Consider the following 24,923-nt stretch of genomic DNA (forward strand, 5'->3'; position numbering starts at 1 on the left):
GAGAGTTGCATGGAAAACCTTTATGTAAAAATGAGGTGGCACACACACAAAGTCAACTCTTCCTCTTTGTGGGCTTGGGCTGAGAATGGAGAGGGAAAAGAGAAGATTTTGGGCTTTTTGCCCTTAAGCCCATATTTTAGTTAAGTTAGATGATGCTTGACCCAAATAAATCAAAGTGTAATTTTTATGACCTAATAGGGCTAAATTAATTTGGTTGTGACCCATTAAGGCCCAAAATATTATGTTTCATGTATATGGGTCTATTTAGGGCCCATTAGAGAGTTCTAGATTCAAGATGGATAATTTGGAAGTTTATTAGTCCATTAGGCCCAATAAGGAAATCCTAGTCCAAAATGAACTCAAATTGGGATTTCATAGGTTTCCAATTCTTTGTTGACCATTTGTAGGGCTAGAATGAAGTATTTGATGAAGTTTTGTTGTTATAGAATGAGCATCATGCATGCTTTCATGTTATTGATTCATAGTTGTTATAAGTGTTGTAGTTACAAGGCACCAAAATTTCTAGTTGTGACACTTAGCAAGAAGGATCGCAGAGGGGCAACACGTACGCTGAGCATACGTGCCAGATGTCCAAACCCTAATTTTCGGACTTGAGACCTATATAAACACCCTTAACTCATTTGAGCCTCACCCTAAACAGCCTCCTTTACCTTCAAACGTCTCTGAAAACCCTAATATCATTTGTGAGTGCATTTTGAGCTTTAAGAGTGCATTTGTGGCCCTTTTCTTGTTTATTCAGGAATGAGAAGTTGTTAAGGAAGCTTGGAGTGTCATTTGGCTTCAAGAATCTACATATAGTCGACCTTGAGGAGCTTCTGGAGGTATAAAGCTTGGACCTTTCCATCTTAATCACTAGATCTAGCTAGGGTTTTCTAGTTTGGCCCCCTTTGTTGATTTTGGACCTTCTCTTGTGAGTTGAGCAACTCCAGAGGATGGAAATGACAGATCTGAGGTCCTTTGGTCCGTTTGCAACATAAAAATGGTGTCTTGGTGGGTATTTTGACCTCATGCATGGGTTAAGAACCTTAGAAAGGTCTTAACGGGGATGTTGGGATCATATGAGACATGAAAAGGCATAAAGTTGCCAACTTTATACCCTAAGTCGTCTTAATAAGCTTAGATCTGACTTTTGGACGTAAGGGAACTGAGTATTAAGCACTTAATGGAAAAAGTGCTTAATATGTTAGTACGTTGGGCGTAACCTAGCATATGTTTGTCGTAAGTCCCAAAGACCAAGTACGCTACGCGTACGCACCACAGATGGGCTTGGATCTATATGGGCCTCATTTGGTTATTGGACCTTGTTGCATTTTAGGAATAGTGGGTTATTTTATCTGTTTTGGGCCATTGATGTTATGGTAGGGCATGATTGGGCCAATGGGCCCATTAATGATTTTTGGGCATGGACTCTGGGCCCATTAACAAAGAAAGGATATTTGGGCCTTCATGGAAGGACTTGGGGTTTGGGTTTCCCTTTGATTATGTGATGTTCTAACATGGGTTAATATTATTATTCAGCACGGGAGGTTACAGACAGGTAGGAGAGCAGTTTCGGATTCTTCGGACAAAGGTGAGTCTTCTCACCATGCCCATTGGTCTAAGGCACCAAGGTCGGACCATTATGTGATTATGGTATATGTGTTAGTCATTTTTATGATTTGATATGTTATGTGATTGTGTGTTATTGCATGGAAGGCCCCGGGGAGAGCCCATGGTAATTGGATGTAAGACCATGTAGGGTAGCCCATGACATTCCTAGGTAAAGACCATGTGGGGTAGCCCATGACATTCCCAAGTAAAGACCATGTGGGGTAGCCCATGGCACGAAGGTGTAAGATCCTGGGGGGAGCCCATGACATCCTTACAGGTTTATGTATGCATGGCTTATGTGTTATATGTAGCTTTTATAGCTAATATGATATGTGTATTATGTATTGTGTGTGTGGTATGCTCTGGGAAACTCACTAAGCATTTAGCTTACAGGTTGTGGATTTGTTTCATGTACTTCAGATCCCAAGGGCAAAGGCAAGGTGTGATGACGCTGCGTGTACTCTCTCCCAGGCGTTTTATGGACACTCTGATGTTTGGAATAAAAGTTGTATTTGACATCTGTTTTGAAAACAATTATGATTGGATTTCTTAAAATATGGAAATGTATTTGACTATTCAAAAATGAAATTTTTCTTTGAAAAATTGGGTCATTACAAAAACTCACATGAACTAAACAATAGAAGCTCAACAACAGAATAACTAACAAAAGTTACCTAATGCCAAACTGAGACTAGTCCTTAGTCAAATACTCAATTCTACCCAGGCTTAACCAGAAGTCAAATTGGTAAAAAAAATGGTCAAAGGTCAAAGTTCATGGTCAACCAACGCTGACCACCGGGCCACGGCCAAACCCCTTGACTGTGTCTTGGTCATAAAAGGATAAAACAGTCGGGTATCTCTCACTTAAACAAGCACCCGTCATAAAACCTAGAAACTACATCGCAACCTCAATGCAACCGTGTCGCATCCCCACTGTTTCAACAATTTCAAACGAATCAAAACCATTAAGTCCAAGCTTCCAACTTTCAGATCTAGACCCAAATGATGTCTTAATGGATAAAACACTCCGTACTAACTACAAATAAAACACTAGATTTAAGAATGCTCTTTTCTTAAAGTATGTAGTAACAAGAGCACATCCATGCACTCTAAACCCACCAAAGGATCATGTCTAAAGTTAAATATGATTCTAAGCTCCTGGAATTGTCCAAAATCCAAAGATCAAACCATTCATGGGACCAAAACATCAGATAATAGACTAAAACATTAAATACTCATAGACACAAAGATAAAAATAAAACATGAAATTTTGTGACACAAAGGGTTCATATTAGTAGAGATGGTAGAGATCCACGAGATTCAAACTTCGAAGCACAACCTTTCTTGATTTCAACACCAAAACACTCAAAATAAACACCAAAAGTGGTTCAAGGAGGAAGAATGAGTTCACAGCACTCATAGGATGCTAAAGTTCTCTCAAAGGACGTCTTGGAGGCTGGAGAGGCGGAGAATGACGAACCCTAGAGGTTAAACGTCCTTAAATACCCTACAAACCCTAAACACGTGATCATCCCACTGGACCCGAAACCTCGTCACAGTCCCTTCACCACCACGTCATGCCATCACACAAATTAGCCAGATTTTAGATTTTGGATTAATGGCTTCCTGCTTCGCCCTTATACTCCATTTTCCTTTGGACTATAGAACCACCAAATCAAGGTACGAGAGAAACATAATTGGAACTTAGATGATGCAATTTATAAATCTTCAAAATACGAAATCCTCCAATAGACGATTTGGCAAGCAAAATCGCCAAATACCTTTATCAGGAATCGGGTTTTATAATAATGTACAAATTTTGCAACATTAAATGTCACGTTAACACAAAAATATATCAATTTTTTTCATATTGGATGCCAATTAGAGTTAGATATCAATTTGACTTTTTGAAATCTACTCTAATTGCTTAATAGATATATTAAAAATATTTTGTTGTTCTGTTACATACAATTTAAAAAATAAACAAAATAATGTCTGGTAGATTTCATTTTATGACATTAATCTCGTTTAAAAATGGTTTAGTAAAAGCCTAAAACTTACTAGAATGACTACTCTTTTGGGTGTTATTCCATCAAATGAAAATTTAGTGTGTGTTTGATTGTGTGAATTTTTGTAGTTTTTAGAAATTTTTTCTAAGAAAAAATAAGAAGTTAAAAAACATGTTTAGTTCAATATTTTTTCTTAAAAAATTCTAAGAAAATAATTATTTTTAATTTATTAAATTACATATAACTTGAAAAAATGTGATAATTGTTGTTTTTCATAATTTAAAATTCTTTTTTCCAAAATATAGACGGTACATACATACACCCACATTCACATCCCACACACCCTTACCCCAAATCTCAACTCCTAACCATCCAAACATATTGTGCATGTTCGGTACGAAGCGTTTGTGAGCGTTTGAGAGCTTCTAGCTTCTAGCATTTGACAAAACGCTCTTTTTTGAACAGAAAGTCTCGTTCGACACTACAAGCTTCTAGCATTTAGTTTAAACAAAACGCTCTAAATCCAAATGCTACTTCATGTAGCGTTTAACAAAACGCTACAAGGTACAAGCTACCTGCTACCCGCTACAAGCCACCCGCTATCAGCTAATTTTGCTGAACACGCCTATTTTCTAACTTGTTAAAATAATATTTTAACTAGATGAAAACTTTATTCTTTCTGCATAAAACTTTTCCAAAAATGATTAATGCTATAAAAGTCACAAACTTTAAGGTGGGATTTCTAAGTTACCATAACTTTATTTTTTGGTCTATAAAAACCGTAAGTTTTTAAAAATGTTTTATTTTTTACCGATTAACAAGTCACAAACTGGTTAACTTCAACGTGTGTTTTCGCTGACTTGGCACACCCAGATAGACCAAAATGCTGACAAGGCAAATTGATTCAATCGTCACGTCAACACATCTATTAAAAAAGAAAAAAGTGCATGCATAAGGCTGAAGGGAGTGGTAACATGTTTAGCATGTTGTCATATAGGATTTTTTAAGGCCATATAAGATTTTTTTAAACCATGTAGGATGAAGAGAGTGGTAACAAAAAGCTAAGGAGTGGTAGCATCTAATCATGTGTTATTTATATTTTGAAAAAAAAAGAACATAAAAAAAGATTTAACCAATCAGTGGCCTTTATCTCACAATCTCTTTCTCTTTCCTCACGCTAGGAGCCTGGCGACTTTGTTTTGGCGAGGACTTTGACACATTTGTAAGGAGTGGATTTAGCACTATTAGCGAGCCCCAGGCGAGCATGGCTAGCAAGCCACTCCTTCTAGCCTAAACGGGTTGAAGAAGGAGTCAAACTTAAGACTTCACACTTTTTAGAGGACACCATTAGCCACTGAGCTAAAGAGTTATTTGGTTTATGTCTTTCCCTCAACTAATTTATATTATGAGAAGTTTTTTACATAAAATGTATTTTTACATAAAAAGTTTCTTATATAGGAACAAACGATTTTTACGAAATGCTAATGAATACATAAAATACGTATCTTATTAGTACATAAAAAAGACGTTTTTATTCAAAGAATACATAAAGATATGATTTTTGTAGCACCTGGCTCCTGGTATGTAAAATTTACCTAAGTACTTTGCATTTTTAGCCTTGGACTTGGCGAGTTATAGGCCCGACTCGCCGAGTAGAGCCGGGATATGGAACACGTTTAAGTTGGCGACTCGGCGAGTCCCCGCTGTCTGATGAAACCCTAATTTCAAGGGTTTGCACCCTATTTAAACCATCATATGTGCCCCCAAGCTCGCCCCCTTCACCCTCAGAGCTCCCTATATCGTCCTAACCTCGTTCCTTGTGAGATTGAAGTACTTTGGTGTGATTTCTTGAAGATTTTGAGAGAAAAAGGAGAGTAGATCAAGAGGAGAAGAAGGAGGCCAGACATCTTGGTGTTATTTCAGAGATTCCTTGAGCCGGAGGATTTCCGGAGCAGCAGCAGCAGAAGACAGTCGGTTCCCGCACAGATCAGCAACTACTTTGAGGTGAGTTACCTTCCAGTAGCGGTGGGTCTACGGCCACAATGTCGGCCCACCAGTAGGAGTTGTATGTTAGATGATTGTCTTTGTGATATCATCTAGGTTGCTACTACCTGATATGTTATATGCTAGCATGATATGAATATGTGATAGTAGTAGAGTTCGGTTGTTAGGACCGAAGGGTAGGTCAGACACCCTAGATATGTCTGATAGTATGTGATGATATGTTTATATGCTGGCATGATATGTTATATGTGATAGTGGTAGTAGGAGGGGAATAGTCCCCAAGTTCGGTCGTTAGGACCGAAGGGTAGATCGAACACCCCAGATATGTCTGATAATATGTTGTGTTATGATATATGTGATAGTAGCAGTAGGGGGTGAAATAGTCCCCGAGGATCGGTTGTTAGGACCGATGGGTAGTCAGCACCCCAGAATGGCTTGACATGGGTAGTCAGCACCCCAGAACGACTTGACACGGGTAGGCCAGCACCCCAGAATGGCCGTACCGGGTAGGTCGGGCACCCCAGAATTGCCCTGCAGTATGTACGATATGTGATTGTATGGTATGTGGTATGATGGGGGAACTCACTAAGCTTCGTGCTTACAGTTTACAGTTTTGGGTTTCAGGTACCTCTTCTTCGAAGGGGAAGGAGCTGGCGCGGTAGCGGCACATTACATACATGCTTGTATTCCGCACTATGAGATTTTCCTGGGGATTTGTACTCTGACATTATTATGTTTTTATAAAATGGTTTCTAGACACGTGACATCTTTTATGAAATGATATGATCAGTGAATGTTTTATTTCTAATGTTTTGCAAAGTATATGTTTTTAAAATGAAATTTTTGGCTCGTATTTTGGGGTGTTACAATTTTAACGTTTAAATGCGTAATAATACAACTTCTAAGTTTTATATGGATAAAAACATGAAGGGATAAATATCAAACATAGATGTATGTTCAAACATTTTTAACGGTGTTAGTCTATGTAGATGCATGACGAAGAGATTTCCATAATCGCGCCTTGGTTCACCGACTAAAAGGTTTGCCTTTGTTCCACAATCTCTTGGGTTCAAAACCTTCCAGAATATCCATTCGGCGTGCGACGTCAACAGTAATCTCACATAGACATGTTAGCTTAGCGAAAACCCGCACGTAGGTGTTGAACGGTTTGTAACATGTTAATAGATAAAAAATAAAATGTAATCTGAAACTTATGATTCTAATAAAATAAAAAATAAAGTTAAAATAAATTAGAAAACAGATATCCCACATAAAGTTTAGAAGTATTAGACCTTCCAAAAATATTGAAAATAATCTTCACAACTAGGGTTTCTATTGTTGTAAACCCCAAACTTTCTAAGCGCACCATTTCGCTTATAAACCCTACATCCTTTTTTGCTACTATTCCGGCCATCGGAAACGCTGATCCTTACAATGGTTGGGTGCAGAAGCTTGTTAAAGCAGATTAGAAAAAGGAAGAGAAGAAAACCCCACAAACGTATTCCCAAAAACCTCAAACAAAACCCTCATTTAACTGAAGAACAACAACAAGATTTTGCTACAGAAGACGGTTTCAGCTTAAAGGGTTCTTCCCCATCACAAAATTACGGAGTTCAACCATTGGGAAACTTTTACCTCAGCTTATCTCCTCACAACTCAAGAAACACAGGCTTAGGTAACATCCAAACCCTAACCGATGAGCTTGTTCTCGATATTCTAGGGTTTTTAAGAGGTACCGATTTGGGGATTTTATCAACTGTGAGCAAATCATTTTACGTGTTCTGTAATCACGAACCCCTTTGGAGAAATCTCGTATTGGACAATTGTGAAATCGATAATGGGTTTCTGTTTAAAGGGTCTTGGAAATCAACTTTTGTCGCAGCTCATAACTCATCTTTCGATGTTTCAAAGATTGGATCTTTAGGGTTTAAAGTTAAAGACTTTTACTCTGATTACTTATTTCAAAGCTGGTTATGTGCCAATCTAGAAATGAAAAACGAATGGCTAAACAGAGACAATATCATTAGAAGAAAAGGGATTTCCCTTGATGAATTCGTGTCAAATTTTGAAGAACCAAATAAACCGGTCTTGTTAGAAGGGTGTTTGGACAATTGGCCTGCAATCAAGAAATGGGACAAAGATTATTTAGTGAAAATTTGTGGGGACACTCGGTTTTCAGTTGGCCCTGTTCACATGAAGCTAGAAGATTACTTTACATACTCAAATCAAGCACAAGAAGAAAGACCATTATATCTTTTTGATCCAAAATTCGCAAACAAAGTTCCCAAATTAGGTCAAGATTATGAAACCCCAATCTATTTCAGTGAGGATTTGTTTAGTGTTTTGGGTGATGAAAGACCGGATTACAGATGGATCATCATCGGCCCAGCAGGGTCAGGTTCGTCTTTTCACATCGATCCTAATTCAACTTCAGCTTGGAATGCGGTGGTCAAAGGGTCAAAGAAATGGGTTTTGTTTCCCCCTGATGTGGTCCCACCCGGGGTCCACCCGAGCTCAGATGGTGCTGAGGTGGCTTGTCCCGTGTCCATAACTGAGTGGTTCATGAACTTTTATGAGTCTACTAAAACATGGAAAAAGAAGCCTGTGGAATGTGTTTGTAAAGCTGGTGAAGTGATCTTTGTGCCTAATGGATGGTGGCATTTGGTTATAAATCTTGAAGATTCAATTGCTATTACACAGAATTTTGTTAGCAGGTTAGTTTATTTTTGTTAGCAGGTCCTTAAACAATTTCTTTGAAAAAAAATGTGATTTGTGTGTGTTTTGTGATGTTTGTAGGAGGAATTTGTTGAATGTGTTGGATTTTTTGAAGAAGCCGAATGCAAGCACACTAGTGTCTGGAACTAGAGATCGAGTGAATTTATATGATAAGTTTAAGAAAGCAATTGAATTGGGGTTTCCTGGAATGATTGATGAAGTTGTGGTGAAAGATCAGGAGAGAAAAGCTGAGCTGGCAAAACCCTCATTTTGGGATTCGGTAAAGGACTCACACTCGGGTGCTTTTAAGTTCTCATTTTAGTTGAATGATTAACCGATTATGGTTTTTGATTTCGCATACTTTGATTGGTCTAAAATTTTGAGTTAAAGAACCCTACAAGAGATGATTTATAGGGGTTTGTAGTATTTTTTTTTTTTCATTATCGTTAGAAGTTTAAGTTCATCAATTTTCAATTCAGCTTTAAACTAAAAGTGTGGTGTTTTAGGGATGCATTTTGGTTTGATGATGGATCGACATCCACTTAGAGAGTCTGCACACAACCTAAATTCAAGAAAGAAAGAGTTGATATACAATCAATAACCAAAAACACATTAAGTACATAACTTAAATTCAAATGCAACACTTTCAGGACAAAATAGCTTCAAACAGGCAACAAAGACAACACATAAGATTTGTCTGAATACTTTAAGCCTTTCAAAAACCCACGGTTCAATTGATGAGAAACAACCGTGTTCCCAATACCATATGCACAAGTCTCATCATGCACACCTTCAAGGCCAACATTCAACCCAATCGAGATTGGTTCAATCACAAAACTGCAAATAAAATTAAAAAAGAAAATACAATTTTATAAAGTTTATGTGTCCAAATCTTACAAAAAAAGAAATCAGGATACAAGAAAGCTCATCATTCATCATACCTTGCTTCAAAAGTATCATCTCCATTCAACTTAATTGCATCACATACACTGCTAATTATCCATGGAGGAAGATATGCATCCTTTAATTCAATACTGTAATAGGAATCAGAAGTTGGAGCACACATATGATCCATTCTCCTTACTTCCTTGCATTTAACCTAAAATATCACGACCTAAATACATTAAAAAAAAACATGTTCCACAACATTAAATGTAACAAAAATGTACAAACCTCGGGTGCAGAAACAGCAGCATTTTCAAATGGCACCGCTGAATAAAGTAAAGGCACATCCAAACTATTCAAGGATGGTAAAATAAACCTGAAAGTAAAATAAACAAAACAAATATAAATAATTATTTAACCCAAAAAATATAAGTTTGTAAATATTTAATGTCTCACCTATAGTTAAGCAGAAAGTCATATAGCCCATGTACAGTTGTCACTGAACATTAGCAATGATTTGGGACTATTATCCACATCAAATAGAGAATTTGTGTGCCTAGTCTGCATAAATGTTATAAATTAACATTTTATAAGACATAAAAGTACGTTTCCTAGATTGTATTTGATACCATGTACCTTTCCTAGATTATGTTTTTCAATTTCTGAAAGCTCAAAAAGCTCTTCAGTAGTCGCTTGCTCCACTTTAGAATTGAAAAGAGGCATAGTGAAAAAGATGTCCTTCAACACATAGTAACAAAGAGAGGAGTTAGAAGATGGAAATAAAAAGACTAACATACCCTTGATGAAAATGATGAGATGTACTTGTTCTTTTAGAAGTGACCTCAAGCTTTGTGTTGATTGGGACACATAAGCATTGCATGCACCATTTAGATTAGTAAACATTGCCACAAACTGTCCAGTACAGACTGTAAACTTGCAAGAAAATCAGAATAATAAATTTATAAAATAATATAGAAAAGATAAACCCTTTTTTTTTAAAAAAAGGGAGAAACTACCATAGAATAAATTACAAATGTTGTTACGCATCATGACATAAAGGCTTCGAAATGAGGCCTCCCATGCCAACTGACGTTTGGTCAAAACATCCATTTGACCTTGCATATTTATAAAACATTGATGCTTTAAAGAAAAAATAAAAAAGAAAATAAAAGGGTATGGATGAAATTAAGTTTTTGAATATTTTATACCTTCCCCTTTTGGGAGTAAAGTCAAAGCTGATATAACTGAAGGAGGTAGAGAGCATTGTGGATACACCCATGAATATAAAGGTTTCATATTGGAAATTTGGGCAGTCGGGCAGTTTGTTTTCTGGTATCCAACTTGAGAATTGGACTGCCCGAGACCATGGAATGTGCCACAGCTCATCAACCTATGAAACCTAATCGATTACAAGAAAGAATCTTTCAATTAGTAATACAACAAACCATAAAATGTTTATAATAAAAGAAAAGTGACCTTACCAATTTACAGAAGATGAAGCAATTACACACATACTAGTTTTCAATGTGAAATCCAAAGGAACTTTGTGTTCACAAATATGAAATTCTGAGCAAAAATTTACATTTCCATCAATAGATTCAGTGTGTGAAGGAGAGACAATAGGAAGGTTACGAGTTGCAAGCCCTTTGAAGGCTTCATCCTATTAAAAAAAGTATCACTGACTGTTATATATATATATATATATATACATACATCATGGAATAAAAAGTGGGAGCGTAAGGGCAAAAAAGTAAAATACCATATCAAGTGAAACACCCGATGACTTGGCACCCACCGATGACAGCTCCATAACACTAGAAAACATACTTATCTTGCTACATTTTTTAGTGGTGATGTGGGAATGTGTAGATTTGAATTTTTTGGTGCTTGTAGTTGAAGTTGATGCATTTGTATCTTTTCGACTGTAAAAATAAAAGCAAAAATGTGGATTATAAATAAAATAAAATAAAGACGAGAGTACAATTATTAGCCAAATATGGAATGTACCTTGAAAACTCGGATTGGCTGAAATTAGTATGATCAGTAGTCATATTTTCCTGAAATAATATATTGTAAGAACAAACAGGAATTTTGTAAAAGGGTTATCTATGATACAGACCTTAACATGTTCCTTTACAGATTGCATTTTCAGCCTTTGACTGTTTTTCCTACTGGGAAACAGTTCATCCACACGGGTGTCAATGTATCTGGGATTCTTTGAAGCTTTCATAGCCACAGATGTCAATCCATTAGCATTTCTGTAAAAAAAAAAAAAAAATGTTACTTTTGTACATTAATAGATAGCTATATATTAATATTTAAAAATAAATAAATAAAAGATTTGAGGGTTTTGGGTAGCGGGGGAAGAGAATTACAAAATGAAACCAGGCTCTGGTGCTGGAGATTCATCCATAAGCTCAACAACTTTCTTCTTGCGTTTCAACTGTTCATCCTGCCATTTTTGTTAACATAATAAGTCGAAAGAATTAGCTATTCTTTTCTAATGAATGGGTTAATTTAATATGTTACTATTTAATTTGCTAACATCACATGGTACTCCATTCAGAATGTTTTCTCTCATACAAACTCCACTCAGCAAATAAAAAAGGAATTTTACAGCTGTCAAATAAAAAAAACAAGTAAATAGATGGAGATATGAATACTCACTCTCAACTCTGAAGGCGTCTTTCTTTTGATCGTATTGGTGGCCTTCAAAGAAGCACCACTCATTGCAACCGTAGCCATTTTTACCAATACAATTACAAGTCAACCATAGGTCACTTATTATCTATCTTTGGGGCTGATTGGTAACCTCTGAATGATTTTCAAAGACTCTGAATGAAAACATGTTGTTTGATAATGTTGCTGAATGCGAAAAATTACCCTTTTACCATTATTTGATGGTATGTTTAGGATCTCAAATTTCAAGGCTACATCAACACTACATTTAATTATCATAAGAAATATGAATCTTAGTTTCTTATTTTAATCTAATTTTTTGATTCATTTTACACGCTCACCCATTCGACTCATATGAATTGGATTCTGAAATTGAAACCAACATAAAAAAATACAACGTTATATATAAAAAAGAACCAATGAGCCAAACAAAATTAGATATTCAAAATATGTACAACTTCCCGATGACAACGGCTCAAGTTCTCAACCCATACGCTGAAACACATTTACACAAGGGGTCCAAAATTTAGTAGCACAGACAAGTCGGTTTACTTTGTATTCAGGAAAGGAATCATGCGTTAAGATTAAAGACATTAACAACAAATGGTTTCGTGGTTTCCAGGGTTGTAAACAGTGAAGCCCTAGATAGTCAATACCTGATTGAATGTGAGAAGGGACGAAGATTAGGATTCCGAATCGAGTAGATAATAGTGGTGACTACGTTTCCCTCCTTTCTCCGGCTTTAGATTTTTTCAAATCAATTTTCTTTCTTTGCCCTCAGTTCTGTCTTTTACAGGGATAGAAGTAAAAATAAGCCGAAGCAAATGATAAAAAATATATAAATAAAAATAGTAATAGTGCTCTCCTGGTTCTTAATAGAATGCAGTGGAAAGAATAAGAAAAAAGATCCTGATAATCTTTACTTCTAATTTTTCTTCTCAAATGGATAGATTTAAAAGGAAGTAAATAGACATATAAGTTTTGTCATTTACCGAATTTATCATTAAATTTAATATTTATAAAAAAAAAGAGCCATTATAATATCAAACAACTTTATTTCTTTCCAATAGTAATAAACGTATCAAACTTTGGGTCCCTTATGAAATTGGGCCTTGGATGGTTACCCACCCTATGGGTTGGGCTTGAGACCGCCGAGAGAGGGAGTTGTTAGTTGTTACGGACACTGTCACTAATTTATGTTAGCCTGTTTCGAGACAAAGACGCACAAAAGACACTAATATTTGGAAAAGTTTCAAAAAAAAAACACATTTGATTTTGGATCGTTACGATAATACAAAGGAAACAATAAAGAGGAGTTTTGATATTTGGACTGTAATATTAAATGTATGATATCATTTCCAAATTAAAATGTTGAAATCTATGAACATTCTATTGGTAACATTTCAAATAAAATTCAAACCTTATTTTTTGAGCTTTTTGCAATTTAGTATTTGGTGAGACCATAAAAATATCTTTCTAAGTTTTATTAAGCTATTTGAGATAGTTTGTTAATAAGCTAACGTTTTGTTTGACGCTCTCAGGCTTTATGTAAGTGAGGTGATTCTTCAACATTAGGTATAACACCTTCAATTGAAGGTTTGAATTTTCAGACTATTTTAATAGTTATTTAACAAGCACAATGGTTAAAAAAAACTCATTCATTAATTCACAAAACAAGTTGAACATCTCATCTTGCACACCATCAATCCTACAATGAAGCCGTTGTTGTAAATTTTTTGTAAATAGAACAGCAATGCCAACCAGTTTATGGTACTTTCTACAGTTGATTTTTGCCTAAAAACCATAAACTATCAGACTATACATCATAAACATTACATGTAAACCAAAAAATACTGCATTCTAAAGAGTAATTCAAAGTCTGTCAATCTTGATCATGATCATCATCAGGCCGAACAGATTGTTCAAAGTCAGCCTCCATAATCACCCCATCCATGACATGAATAACTATCTCGTTCATCTTCAAATCTACCTGTTTTGATCGAATCCTGTTAACTATAAGCGTTTCATCAGGATCTTTTGATACATAAAGCTTTAATCCAGATAAAGAATCGCAGGTTATCTCTCTACTGTATGGCACAGACTCTGAAAGAATTTTCCATGGGACAACTGTGAAGCTCAATACACGGGTAAGTATTGCAAATGTATCATTTGCTTTTTCCCCCAACAAACTATCATTTACCCCTAATCGCAAATCACGCTCAAAAGCTAATTTTGAAGGAACAAAGATCGTAAATGGAAGATCTTGAGGCAACATTTCGATCATCATGGTAGCAAACGTTCCTATCCTCTCACCGTTCTCTGGAATTTTGCTCAATTTCTTGAGCTTGATTGTAGTTCTGGCACCATTGCTGAATGATATGTCTGGAAGTCTAAGAACCGAAAGAATCAACACCAAAAAGCAAGAAATTGAAACGATTACAACAATAAACGCGATTGGGCTCTTGGAAGATCGACCTCGTTTCATTTTCAAAACCCAGATCGCTACTGGTTAGAAAGAACACTTCATTGAGGAATTTCGTCGAACATGTTGTACGCAATTAAGCTACCACTGACGGCGACTCACCCAAATTGAAATTTGTGATCTTTGGCAGAATCAAAGAAAACCCACATCCAGACGTGGTCGTGCTCCTACAAGGAATCATAAATCGGAAATGCTATCTACAAAATTCGAAATTGGAATAAAAAGAGGTTTACCTCAAAAGAATGTCAAACAGTTCATCACCTTGAACAAGAACGTGATTTCATAGTTCCATCTATCGATAGAGCTTGACAAACTAACAAATGGATTTTTAGGAATTTATATTTTAGGTTGAATTTCAATGTGGGAGAGTGGAGATGAACCAAAATAGACAGAGAGAAAAGAAGCTCATTCCGAACGCAATTGACTTTATTGTGAATCTCAATGTCAGTCGTCAGGGTCAGACTCAAAACATGGAAGATCTTTAAGCTAATCGGATCCCATACACAAAATTTAATCCGTATAAGCCCAAATATATTATTTGTTGGGCTATCTTGAACTTTAACAAATTATGTGGAAATTTTATATAATAAATATGTTAAATCCTTCTTAACAAATGAATTTTTTTGCCACATGTTAATCTCTCATGAGTTTTGACACTTGTCATTTTGTAGTAATTTTAAAATAAATATTATTCACTTGTCAATTTTTAGTTTGTTTCAATTTTTAAATTAAAATCATATACTTATATATGTAAAGTATTAAATATCATTATATATGATATTAAATTACAATAAATACATTTCTTCTTTTGTTATTTTAAAGTTATACATTAAAAAATATTTTCTGTTTACATTTTAATATTTTTTTTAAATCAACCCGTATAATATACGAGTCTTACACCTAGTCCTCTTTAATAAATGAATGTTTTTTTGCCACTTTTCAAATTCTCAAGAGTTTTGCCACATGTAATTTGGTGAGAGTTTTAGAATTATTATTTTCCACTTGTCATTTTTTGGGAATTTCCATTTATTAAAAATAAATTTCCATAAAATTCTAATGAGTTTTACAAGGAAAGATAATCATTCTATTAATTTGATAATAAAGTCTCATAAATGTTTTAAATAATATTTGATTTTTTTTATAAATGTTCCTAAAGATTACATTATGTTATGTAAAAATATTATTTTATAAAATATTTAATGTTTAATTATTGATATTAAATTTTTATTTTTAATAAACTCGTATAGTACACGGTTTCACATCTACTGTTTATAATTAGATAACTATTACTCCATCATAGTCAAGTATATTAGTTAAATTAATATAATATATTTATTAATAAATAAATGAATATTTTATTTTATTTAACAATCCAAAATTGAATTTGTACTTTTGTAGTATTTTAAAACGATAGATAGATAAATACAATAATACAAATGATTGAAGAAGACAAAGAGATTATCTTAAATTAGGAATTAGATTACAAACAGATTGAGATAACATCATTTTACAGATAAACTAATTAGTACACCAAACAACATAGTATTTCACAAACAGACAAATTAAACATCAACATCAACAACACTGTACCGAAACGTACTGCATGAACTCTGGGTCCAATTCGAGTTCCGCCATTGTTTCCGGTGAAAGCACCACCTCCAAATCCACACTACCACCACCTTCCCTCCCGGGAAACGCAGATATCTTACCATCAAACTTGTTCGCTCTCCCGCTCCTCACCGCAACCGGTTTCCCCCACCCGAAATCATTATCAAACATCGGAAATCTTGGCGAACTGCCCATCGTCAGCATGGCTCCGTCGAAGTTCCCCAACGGAAAACACCGTGGGTCTTGCTCCCAATTGTATACAGAACGACGAACCATCGTGTCGTCGTGGGATAACACGTTTTTGTTCAGTTGCTCGGCGCACCACCGGAGATCATGCGACAGGACATCACCGGCGGAAGCGTACGTCGGAATGCTCTGAATTGCGTTTCCGAAGTAAAGAGTTTCAAGCTTCGGTTCCAGCCGGTGACGGCAGTTCACCGCCATCCTGAACGTCGTCGTTTTAGAATCTGGGAATTTTCTTGCGCGCGTCACTCCCCGCCATAACAACGCACATAAAGACTGAAACGAAGAAATCTCCGGTACCGGTTCTGCTTTTGTGACGACGGCGTTTCGAATCCAATTACCGATTAACGCCGTCACCTTGTCGTCGGAAAGCTTAATTGGATCATTACTCTGTTTCCCCATTACTTCAGCAGCGTTAATTTCTCCATAAGAATTTATTTTTTTCCGATTGTTTGTTCTGTCTTTTAGTTTCAAAATCGATTCTCTGGTAAAACTAAAAACCCTTTCACAGAGTGGTGCAAACTCATCAAACGTGACTTTTAATCCATCGGCAGGGACTTTTAAAACCGCCGGAGAAATCAACACCGATTCACGGGTAAAACAAGGTTGTTTTGTGATCAATTTCACTCCTCTACAAACCTCTGCAAAAGTATTAATAAAATTCCACAAGGAAGTTCCATCGACAACCGCGTGATTAACGGAAAACCCAATAAAAACACCGTCCTGAAGCTCCGTGACCTGAACAGCCAAAAGCGGATTAAAATGGCCATCGTGGCTAACCATTCTGTCAAAGGCGAAAAAGCCTTTGACGGAATCGGGAACATGAAGTGGGGAAACGATATCAGTAACAGAGATATGAGTAGCATTGGCGTGAAGGAATTGAACACCGGCGTCGTTACAGGTGATATAGACGTAGCCATTGGCGTCAGTGATTAGACGGCCGGCGAGAGGTGGGAAATGAGTTAGAACTCTGGAGAGACCTTCTCGAAGAAGGAAGAGAAGATCGGAGATGACTATTGGAGGGCGAAGGAAGAGGTTGCCCTTCTGGATATAGTGGCAAGAAAGCATGGGAAGATCGGAAGCTGAGAGCTTGAGGTCAGGAAGGGTGGATTGTGTTGCCGGAAATACAGTTGATTTGGAGATGATTTGAATGAGTGAGTGAGAAACTGCCATTGGTGACTCACAAGGCATTGTTGGAGTTGTTTTTGTGGGAGAGAGAGAGAGATGGATGTGAGTGAGGATGAGGAGTGTGAGGAATTGTAAGGCGGTAGAAAGGGTATAAATAGGGAGGATGGGTTCATGGTTCATGAACATGGTGGAGCTGCCATTAACATTTAACAAAGTTGATTCTGGTTGGAGTTGACCATGAAGGAAGCAGCAAAACTGAAAAATAAAAAAAATAATAAATAATAATAATAATAATAATAATTCCGGCTGGCTGTCACGTGTCCATCTCAACATTTCCTAGTAACTCCAATAAAATTAACTCCCCCTAAATTTATTTTCTAACTATAATCAAATAATCAATTAATCAATCGCTTAAATACCATTAAATGTCAAAGGAATATTACTAAACCAGGCGAATGTCGGCGCGTTGCGCAGAAACACCTATATAGTCGAAGTCTTTACAAATATATGATTTTTTAAATATAACAATAACGTTGTTGTTAAATTTGATATAATAATTTGTATATACTAAATTGATATAATATATTGATTATTTTGAATTATATGATAATATATACATTTATTATAACTTCATAATCTCAATCGTTTGAATGAATTCTACCCGCGAGTTACACATGAATAAAATTAAATATAATATATGATTTGATGTTATTTATAATTGTTTTTATTGTTAATTAATTTTTTAAAACTTATTTGCTTAATGTTTAATTTCTATCATTATAATTATTTAAAACATCAAACATTGTTTTTTTTATTTTAAAGCTAACAATATAATCATTTATATAGAGTTATTTTTAACTATTGTTATTGTAAGTTATTTTAAGCTATTTATTTGAAAACTTTTAACGATTATAAAAATATATTTAAGAAATATTTTAGTTAAATTGAAATTACAATTTAGTTTTTGCTTTTATCATTACAATTTATCACTTTTAACTATTTATAAAATATTCTTTAGTTTTTTTAAATGGAACTGAAATTTATATTTGAGTTGACATTTTAATGCACAGAAACACCTATATAGTTGAAGTCTTTACAAATATATATTTTTTAAAATATAACACTAACGTTGTTGTTAAATTTGATATAATAATTCGTATATTAATTTGATATAATATATTAATTATTTTGAATTATATGATAATATATAAATCTATTATAACGTCATAATCTCAATCGTTTGAATGACTTCTACTTGCGAGTTACACATCAATAAAATTAAATATTATATATGGTTTAATATTATTTATAGTTGTTATTTTTAACTAATTTTTTAAAATTTATTTGTTTAATGTTTTAATTTCTATTATTATAATTATTTAAAACATCAAACATTATTTTTTGATTTTAAAGATAACAATATAATCATTTATATAGAGTTATTTTTAACTATTGTTATTATAAGTTATTTTAAGCTACTTATTTGAAATTTTTTAACGATTATATAAATATATTTAGGAAATATTTTAGTTAAACTAATATTACAATTTAGTTTTTGCATTTATCACTTTTAACTATTTACAAAATATTATTTGGTTTTTTTTGTGGAACTGAAATTTATATTTAAGTTGACCTTGTAATGTTATATTTAAATTAATAATTTAAATATTTTGTCCAAACTGTTCAAAAGTTATAGCTTTAAACTGATAATGGTTTACATGCAACAACATTTTAAATCTAATAAATTAAGTATAATATGTTAAAATTTAAAGACATAACTTTATAAATAGAAGTAAAGATATTATTTTAAAATTGAAATTTAGTCTATTTATGATTACACTTTAGGTTTGATATTTATTTAACCTTATTAACCAACTTACAATCATTATTAGAAAGACACTACAATTTATCACTTTTAACTATTTATAAAATAATCTTTGGGTTGTTTAAGTTAAATAAAATTTATATTTAAGTTGAGCCTATAATGTTATATTTTAATTAATAATTTAAGTATTTTATACAAATTGTTCAAAAATTATACCTTTAAAATGATAATGGTTTACATCTAACAATATATTAAAACTAATAAATTAAGTATAATATGTTAAAAGTTAAAAAACATAATTTTATAAGTAGAATTAAATATACTATTTTAATATTGAAATTTAGTTTATATAGGAATACACTTTAGATTTGATATTTATTTAACCTAATTACCAAATTATAATTATTATTATAAAGAAATTGAAAAGTCATGGGAGTTTCAAATGAATGTGGTGAAAGGAAAAAAGAATGGGGGTTTCAAATGCATGAGATTTAAGAAAAAATAATAGTTTTATAAGTATGTATGATTAAGAGGAAGAAGAAGAAAATTGTTATTTCGTAATATTTCTTTTTTTTTTTTTTAATTTGTGATAATTTCTTTTTTATATTTTGTACTTTACTATGGGAATTGGTTTTTTCACTTGTTATTTTTATTCATCCACTTCAAAATTAATACATGGACAATTATACTATAACCCATTTTAAGTTTAATTTATGATATCGAAGAAATCAAAGTTTTTGAATTAATCTCGATCTCTCGATTCTCAAAAAACTATCACAACCAACATGTGCTTATAACGAAGTGTTGCCCTCTATGGAAAGAGACACTTTTTTGGGTATATCCAACATGAAATCATCGCATTTCACCATATCTAATTGAAAATGGATGAAAACATATTGAATCAGATGTTTTTAGAATCTAAGTTTTAAGATGACAATCAAAATCGAACCCATTTATTTGCGACAATTGTACACCAAGGTATGAGCGAGATAGAGAGAGGAGGGGGGGGGGTCTGGTGTAGAGACAGTTTGATCATATACAGGTCGTGCCCTCCATTATATATGAAGGTCCTGCGTTGAAGCTCCTGTTTGAATAGCTCAAACAACATCTAGTCCGATTTGATTCCAATGTTCTCGTACTAAAATACAAAATCAAGAATTGGAGACTCCATAATGATCCAAGTTTCAATCAAAGATTTAAATCCATATGCAATTGAATATTGCACTTTACATATGCATCATCAGTGAAGAAATGGAAACATTGGTTTGGTGGGATATGTATCAGCTGAAGATTGATTCAACTTCACATAGAATTGAGGGACTATTCATCTTTCACCTCTCACATTTGTGTTTTCATATTGCTCAATAGCTACATTAACCGGATCGATATCGGCTTCGTATACGTTGTTTATAATAAAGTTGTAAATTCCATTAAACTCAGAACATTTGACCTTCATATCTCACCACTTCATGTAACAAAGTAAATTTCATACCAAAATTTTTCATTTTCAAACACAATTAAACACATGTCATATTTCTCAAAAATCTCAATGTCAACATCAACACATTTTTTTCAAAAATTGTTTATCACAGTTCCAGAATCCTCTAACAACATATCTCCAATGCGAGTGTGTGTACAATCAAGCCGAGGCATTCCCGCGATCTCTTGGGAGTACCTGAAACACATAACATATAACGCGGTAAGCAGGAAGTTTAGTGAGTTCCCTAAAATACCACATATATCGCCTTAGCCACTCGAGGCTAACTCAATATGATCCTCCGGTCATTGTGTTCCAGTGGAGACCCTTTGGTCCCACAACTTGGGTGGACCCTCCGGTCCTAACTCAGTAAGCTCATAAATATAATACTCAACATAAATCACAATGACATAATGCAGAATATTGCAATACACAGATAAGCACATAAGACACCTCAGTCACACAAAGATACCACTCATGGTAAGTATAGTGAGAAGAATCACCTCGTAAAGCTAGTGAATAAAAGTCTCGTACTCAGAAATCTCGAACTAGCATCCACCTAACACATTGGATAGTCATCTCTAATTAATACTCTATTCATACTCAAATATCCCAAAGGTTGTTCTCTTTTTCTCTCTAACTCTTGGAATGGGTAAAAGACCATTTTACCCCTCCATGGTCTCCATTACTCATGTTAACTAAACCCTAAACTCAATAGAAGTCAAACTCGAGTCAACAATCTAGGTTTGACCTGACTCGCCGAGTGCACTCATGTGACTCGTCGAGTCCACTCGTTCCCCAGAAGTCTTCGCGAAGGTCCAGCTCGTCGAGTTAACCCCTAACTCGTCGAGCTACAACATGGCCAGCTCATCGAGACAACCCTAACTGACTCGTCGAGTCGGCTCATCGACTCGGCGAGTCCATTCAGACCCAAATCATAATTAGATGATTTCAAGGCAGAAAACCTCCTCACACTCTAGATTTATGCTCTCAAGGCTCGTTTATCACGTAAAGCCACGAGCTTTACGTTCATGCATGGCACTTAGGGCTTGAAATGCCAAGAACATGCTCTATTAAGGGTTTTTCACTCAAGGCTCTATTATGGCTGAATAAAGCAGGGACCTTTGGACTCTAGTGACCTCACAAGGTCCAGATCTGAAGTCCAAATCTCTATATGTGCTTAATACACTCAAAGCCCCAATATTAGATAGAAAAGAAGCCCTAAACTCTAATAACATGAGATCTACCCAAACTAATGAGAAAGGTATAAACTTTATACATTTTACAGAAGCTCTTGGATGAATAACAACAGATCTAACAGCCTCCTCTTGATCCTTGCTTGAAATCCTTCTCTTCTCTTCCAAAGATGCACCAAGATACTCAATATTAGCTCAATACTCTCTCTATAAGCTCAAAGGCGATTGGGGTTTCTCTCAGTGAAGGTAAGCAACTGATGAGCCGCAAATGAGGCTATAAGTGCCCTTAAATAGGCCCCAAACCCAGGGATTTAGGGTTTCTCTTCACAGCGTCTACTCGGCGAGTCGACTCCCCGACTCGTCGAGTAGATCATTAATCCTACGTGACACAATGTGACTCTACTCGACGAGTTGTAGCACCAACTCGTCAAGTTGCTCAATAATCCTTAAAAATAAATAAATAAACCACATACATGGAAGTCCGGATGTTACACTTCAAACATATTTCATCAAAATTTTGAATTGCACAACCCACTAAACCATGGAAAACACTTTCAACATTTCTCCAAAAAGAACCCGAAGTTTGACTAGCGCCTTCTTCCGAAACCGTCACCCATGCTTGTGCTAATTTCTCTTCTTCTTCTTCTGACCATTTCTTATTTTTGGAAGACATGGTTTTTAAAGGACCAAACAACAAAAATGTATGATGACTAAAGGGAGAAGAAATGTGTGAAAATTAAGAAAATGAGTGGTAATATTTATAGGTAAATATTGAAGGAAGATAAATAAATTGAAAGTAGTCGTTAAGAAGGAAGGAGGTCAAACGAGATTTAAGGCAAAAAATGAATTGATTGGCCGTTTGAAATCGTTCTCCGAAGCATGAAGGGCCACGACCACAACCCACCACGAACCACCGGGATGGTGTGCACAATCGTGGTTCGTGGCCACCTAGAGCACGACCCACTAATTCATGGCCACCATACCGGATGGTAACGCCAAAGGAGGAAGGCTTTCGTTGTGGTAATCGTCATTTGGAAACATATCAGTTTGGATTTTTCTCTCTTAAATATCAAAAATTAAGAATAAATAGGTGAAAGGGTATAAATGTTCATACGTTAACTTTTCTGTGGGTGAATAAATAAAACCCGTGGGAAAATCACCTCCCTTTATTTATATACCGAAAATGGTCTCAAAACAACATTCATTTGATTGCAAAACAGATTTTCATATTATATAGAAAAAATCTTTACTATCTAGGTTCCACAAACGTTACGGTTATTTCATTCTTGGTATCAAACCTAATAATACTCTACAGTACTACAATTACCAAATATAAATAACGCACACATTTTAATAAAAATACACATAAAGATAAAGAATTACCCAATTATTGTTTGGTATCAAAACTTTTAATAATCAACTTATTAAATTTTCTTATATTATAAAAAAATAAAATTTATTTTTCAATGTACTTTATTATATTAAATGCACCTAACATATACTACAATTGATTTAATTAATGAAAATACACCTAATCAAAATTTTCCAACATATATCACAAAATAAAGAAAAACAAAAAAAAAAAAAATTGAATCAAATAACATATATCAGTCTATTTTCTTAAACCAGTTTGCTATCATCATACTATTCATACAAGAAGAACATTAATTTGTGGTGTTTATTTGCTTGTTGAATAAATTCATACATTCTTTTGTGGTTTTGTGGTTAATATGGTTGAAGATCTAAGGTATTTTTCATCTCTACTTTATTATTTTTTTACTATGTTTAATATTTATCTCCATATAACCCAACAATTTATTCATAGTGGTAGGAAAATTCAAGTTGCTTTGTGTGATGATTTTGCATTGAAGTTGAACACCTATATATCGGTACATCAAAATGATAATGCCTCCGTTATCATCATCCTATGTATAACAAAGTTCAAGACTTTGAGGTGGTAAGAATATTTTTATTTTAGATGTCAATGTCATTACATTAATTTTTTTAATAAGATAAATTAATTTATTAGTTTAATTTTTATTTCCAAGCCAACCTCAAGTCATTAACTGTTTGTTTGGGTCGAGATTGCATATAAATGATGATATGTCTTACATTTCAGAATTAAAAAAAAACGAATGTCTTCTATAAATAAATAATAGCTTAATGTTTTGTATTTCATTATTCTTAAACATTAATTATTTATATTGTTTAATTCTTTTTCTTCTTATATGTAGTATTGTTGATATGGATTTGAATGTTGAGTCTTCCATTAATATTTAACAACTTAATACCGATACCGTTGTGGCCAAGGCAAAAGATTACTACCTCCGTTTTTCTATAAAAAACATTGATGATATTCCTGATTACAATGAGGTATACTTTACAATATTAATATTTTTCCATTAGTTTTAAAATTTATTCTGCATAACACGACGAATATATATAAGAAATTAGTTTTTATATATTCTTTTTACAAATTTTGAACCAAGAAATAGGTTTGTCCATCATTGTTACTATCATTGGTTTTGATTTAGCCGAAGGCTGATATTCATTTTATTGTCATGAAGTAAGAATGATGATGATAGTAATGTTGAACAATTTACTTGTGATGGTTGCGGTGGAGTTTCTGATGTTTACGGCAAATAATTTTACATATGTAAACTTATTGTGACATTAATATTTATTAGACTGTTTCCATATTTATTTTGGTGTCCATTAAATTGTTATTTATAATTTGTAGGGTGAGGGTCGTAATTCATGTTTAAGATGAAATTGGGTCAGCATCATTTGTATTTTTGACCGGTCATGTTAAAGATGTTATTCACCGCAGTAATCAGTGGTTGATGGAAAAGATATCAAAGGTAGCGTTAATATTTTTTTTTGTATATTCAATATTGGAAACATTAACTATCGATTTTTTTACGTACTTAGCGATTATTTCTTTTAGTTTGTATACACGACAAGTCAATTGTATATTGTTACTACATTTTATTTTCATTGGGTTGTATTAACGGTCAAAATGTCTTATTATATTTTTCTTTAGGATCAAGGACGTCAAAAT

The 24,923-nt window shown here is 34.1% G+C and overlaps 3 protein-coding genes and 1 pseudogene across 5 annotated transcripts; 1 reads left to right on the forward strand and 3 right to left on the reverse strand.

Annotated features, from left to right (window-relative positions):
• The first annotated feature begins 6,926 nt into the window (after positions 1–6,926).
• LOC145088575 (transferring glycosyl group transferase) lies at positions 6,927–8,813 on the forward strand. Its single transcript, XM_079026945.1, has 2 exons — positions 6,927–8,338; positions 8,421–8,813. Exons 1-2 carry the CDS (start codon positions 7,059–7,061, stop codon positions 8,659–8,661), a joined length of 1,521 nt encoding a protein of 506 aa, XP_078883071.1. The 5' UTR covers positions 6,927–7,058; the 3' UTR covers positions 8,662–8,813.
• Positions 8,814–8,906: 93 nt separating this feature from the next.
• On the reverse strand, positions 8,907–12,795 carry LOC145088574 (uncharacterized; annotated as a pseudogene). Its single transcript, XR_013701179.1, has 15 exons — positions 12,560–12,795; positions 11,892–12,038; positions 11,600–11,676; positions 11,344–11,482; positions 11,232–11,281; positions 10,984–11,146; positions 10,706–10,884; positions 10,433–10,623; positions 10,241–10,339; positions 10,047–10,150; positions 9,861–9,962; positions 9,681–9,785; positions 9,513–9,600; positions 9,281–9,438; positions 8,907–9,176 (listed from the first exon to the last, which is right to left on the reverse strand). The product of XR_013701179.1 is annotated as an uncharacterized LOC145088574 (transcript).
• A 748-nt stretch (positions 12,796–13,543) lies between these two features.
• On the reverse strand, positions 13,544–14,849 carry LOC145088576 (Fasciclin-like arabinogalactan family protein). Of its 2 annotated transcripts, none has more exons than XM_079026947.1 (2): positions 14,647–14,849; positions 13,544–14,552 (listed from the first exon to the last, which is right to left on the reverse strand). In XM_079026947.1, the coding sequence occupies exon 2, from the start codon at positions 14,386–14,388 to the stop codon at positions 13,786–13,788; it is 603 nt and encodes a 200-aa protein (XP_078883073.1). In that variant the 5' UTR covers positions 14,389–14,552; positions 14,647–14,849; the 3' UTR covers positions 13,544–13,785. The 2 variants fall into 2 exon arrangements, with proteins under 2 accessions (XP_078883073.1, XP_078883072.1); XM_079026946.1 differs by having other exon boundaries at positions 14,619–14,849.
• A 976-nt stretch (positions 14,850–15,825) lies between these two features.
• Positions 15,826–17,501, reverse strand: LOC145088577 (putative acetyltransferase At3g50280). The gene has a single exon (XM_079026948.1). The coding sequence runs from the start codon at positions 17,425–17,427 to the stop codon at positions 15,961–15,963; it is 1,467 nt and encodes a 488-aa protein (XP_078883074.1). The 5' UTR covers positions 17,428–17,501; the 3' UTR covers positions 15,826–15,960.
• Between the last annotated feature and the right edge of the window lie 7,422 nt (positions 17,502–24,923).

This window comes from Lactuca serriola, chromosome 2 (genome assembly GCF_051521515.1).
Source record: "Lactuca serriola cultivar US96UC23 chromosome 2, Lser_US96UC23_V15, whole genome shotgun sequence".
NCBI lineage: Eukaryota > Viridiplantae > Streptophyta > Magnoliopsida > Asterales > Asteraceae > Lactuca > Lactuca serriola.

Bases quoted from the DNA above. Each gene is read 5' to 3' on its own strand.
- LOC145088575 (XM_079026945.1), top strand. From the start codon at position 7,059: ATGGTTGGGTGCAGAAGCTTGTTAAAGCAGATTAGAAAAAGGAAGAGA. The intron at 8,339-8,420 runs GTTAGTTTATTT...TGATGTTTGTAG, and splicing joins ACACAGAATTTTGTTAGCAG to GAGGAATTTGTTGAATGTGT.
- LOC145088576 (XM_079026947.1), bottom strand. From the start codon at position 14,388: ATGAAACGAGGTCGATCTTCCAAGAGCCCAATCGCGTTTATTGTTGTA.
- LOC145088577 (XM_079026948.1), bottom strand. From the start codon at position 17,427: ATGCCTTGTGAGTCACCAATGGCAGTTTCTCACTCACTCATTCAAATC.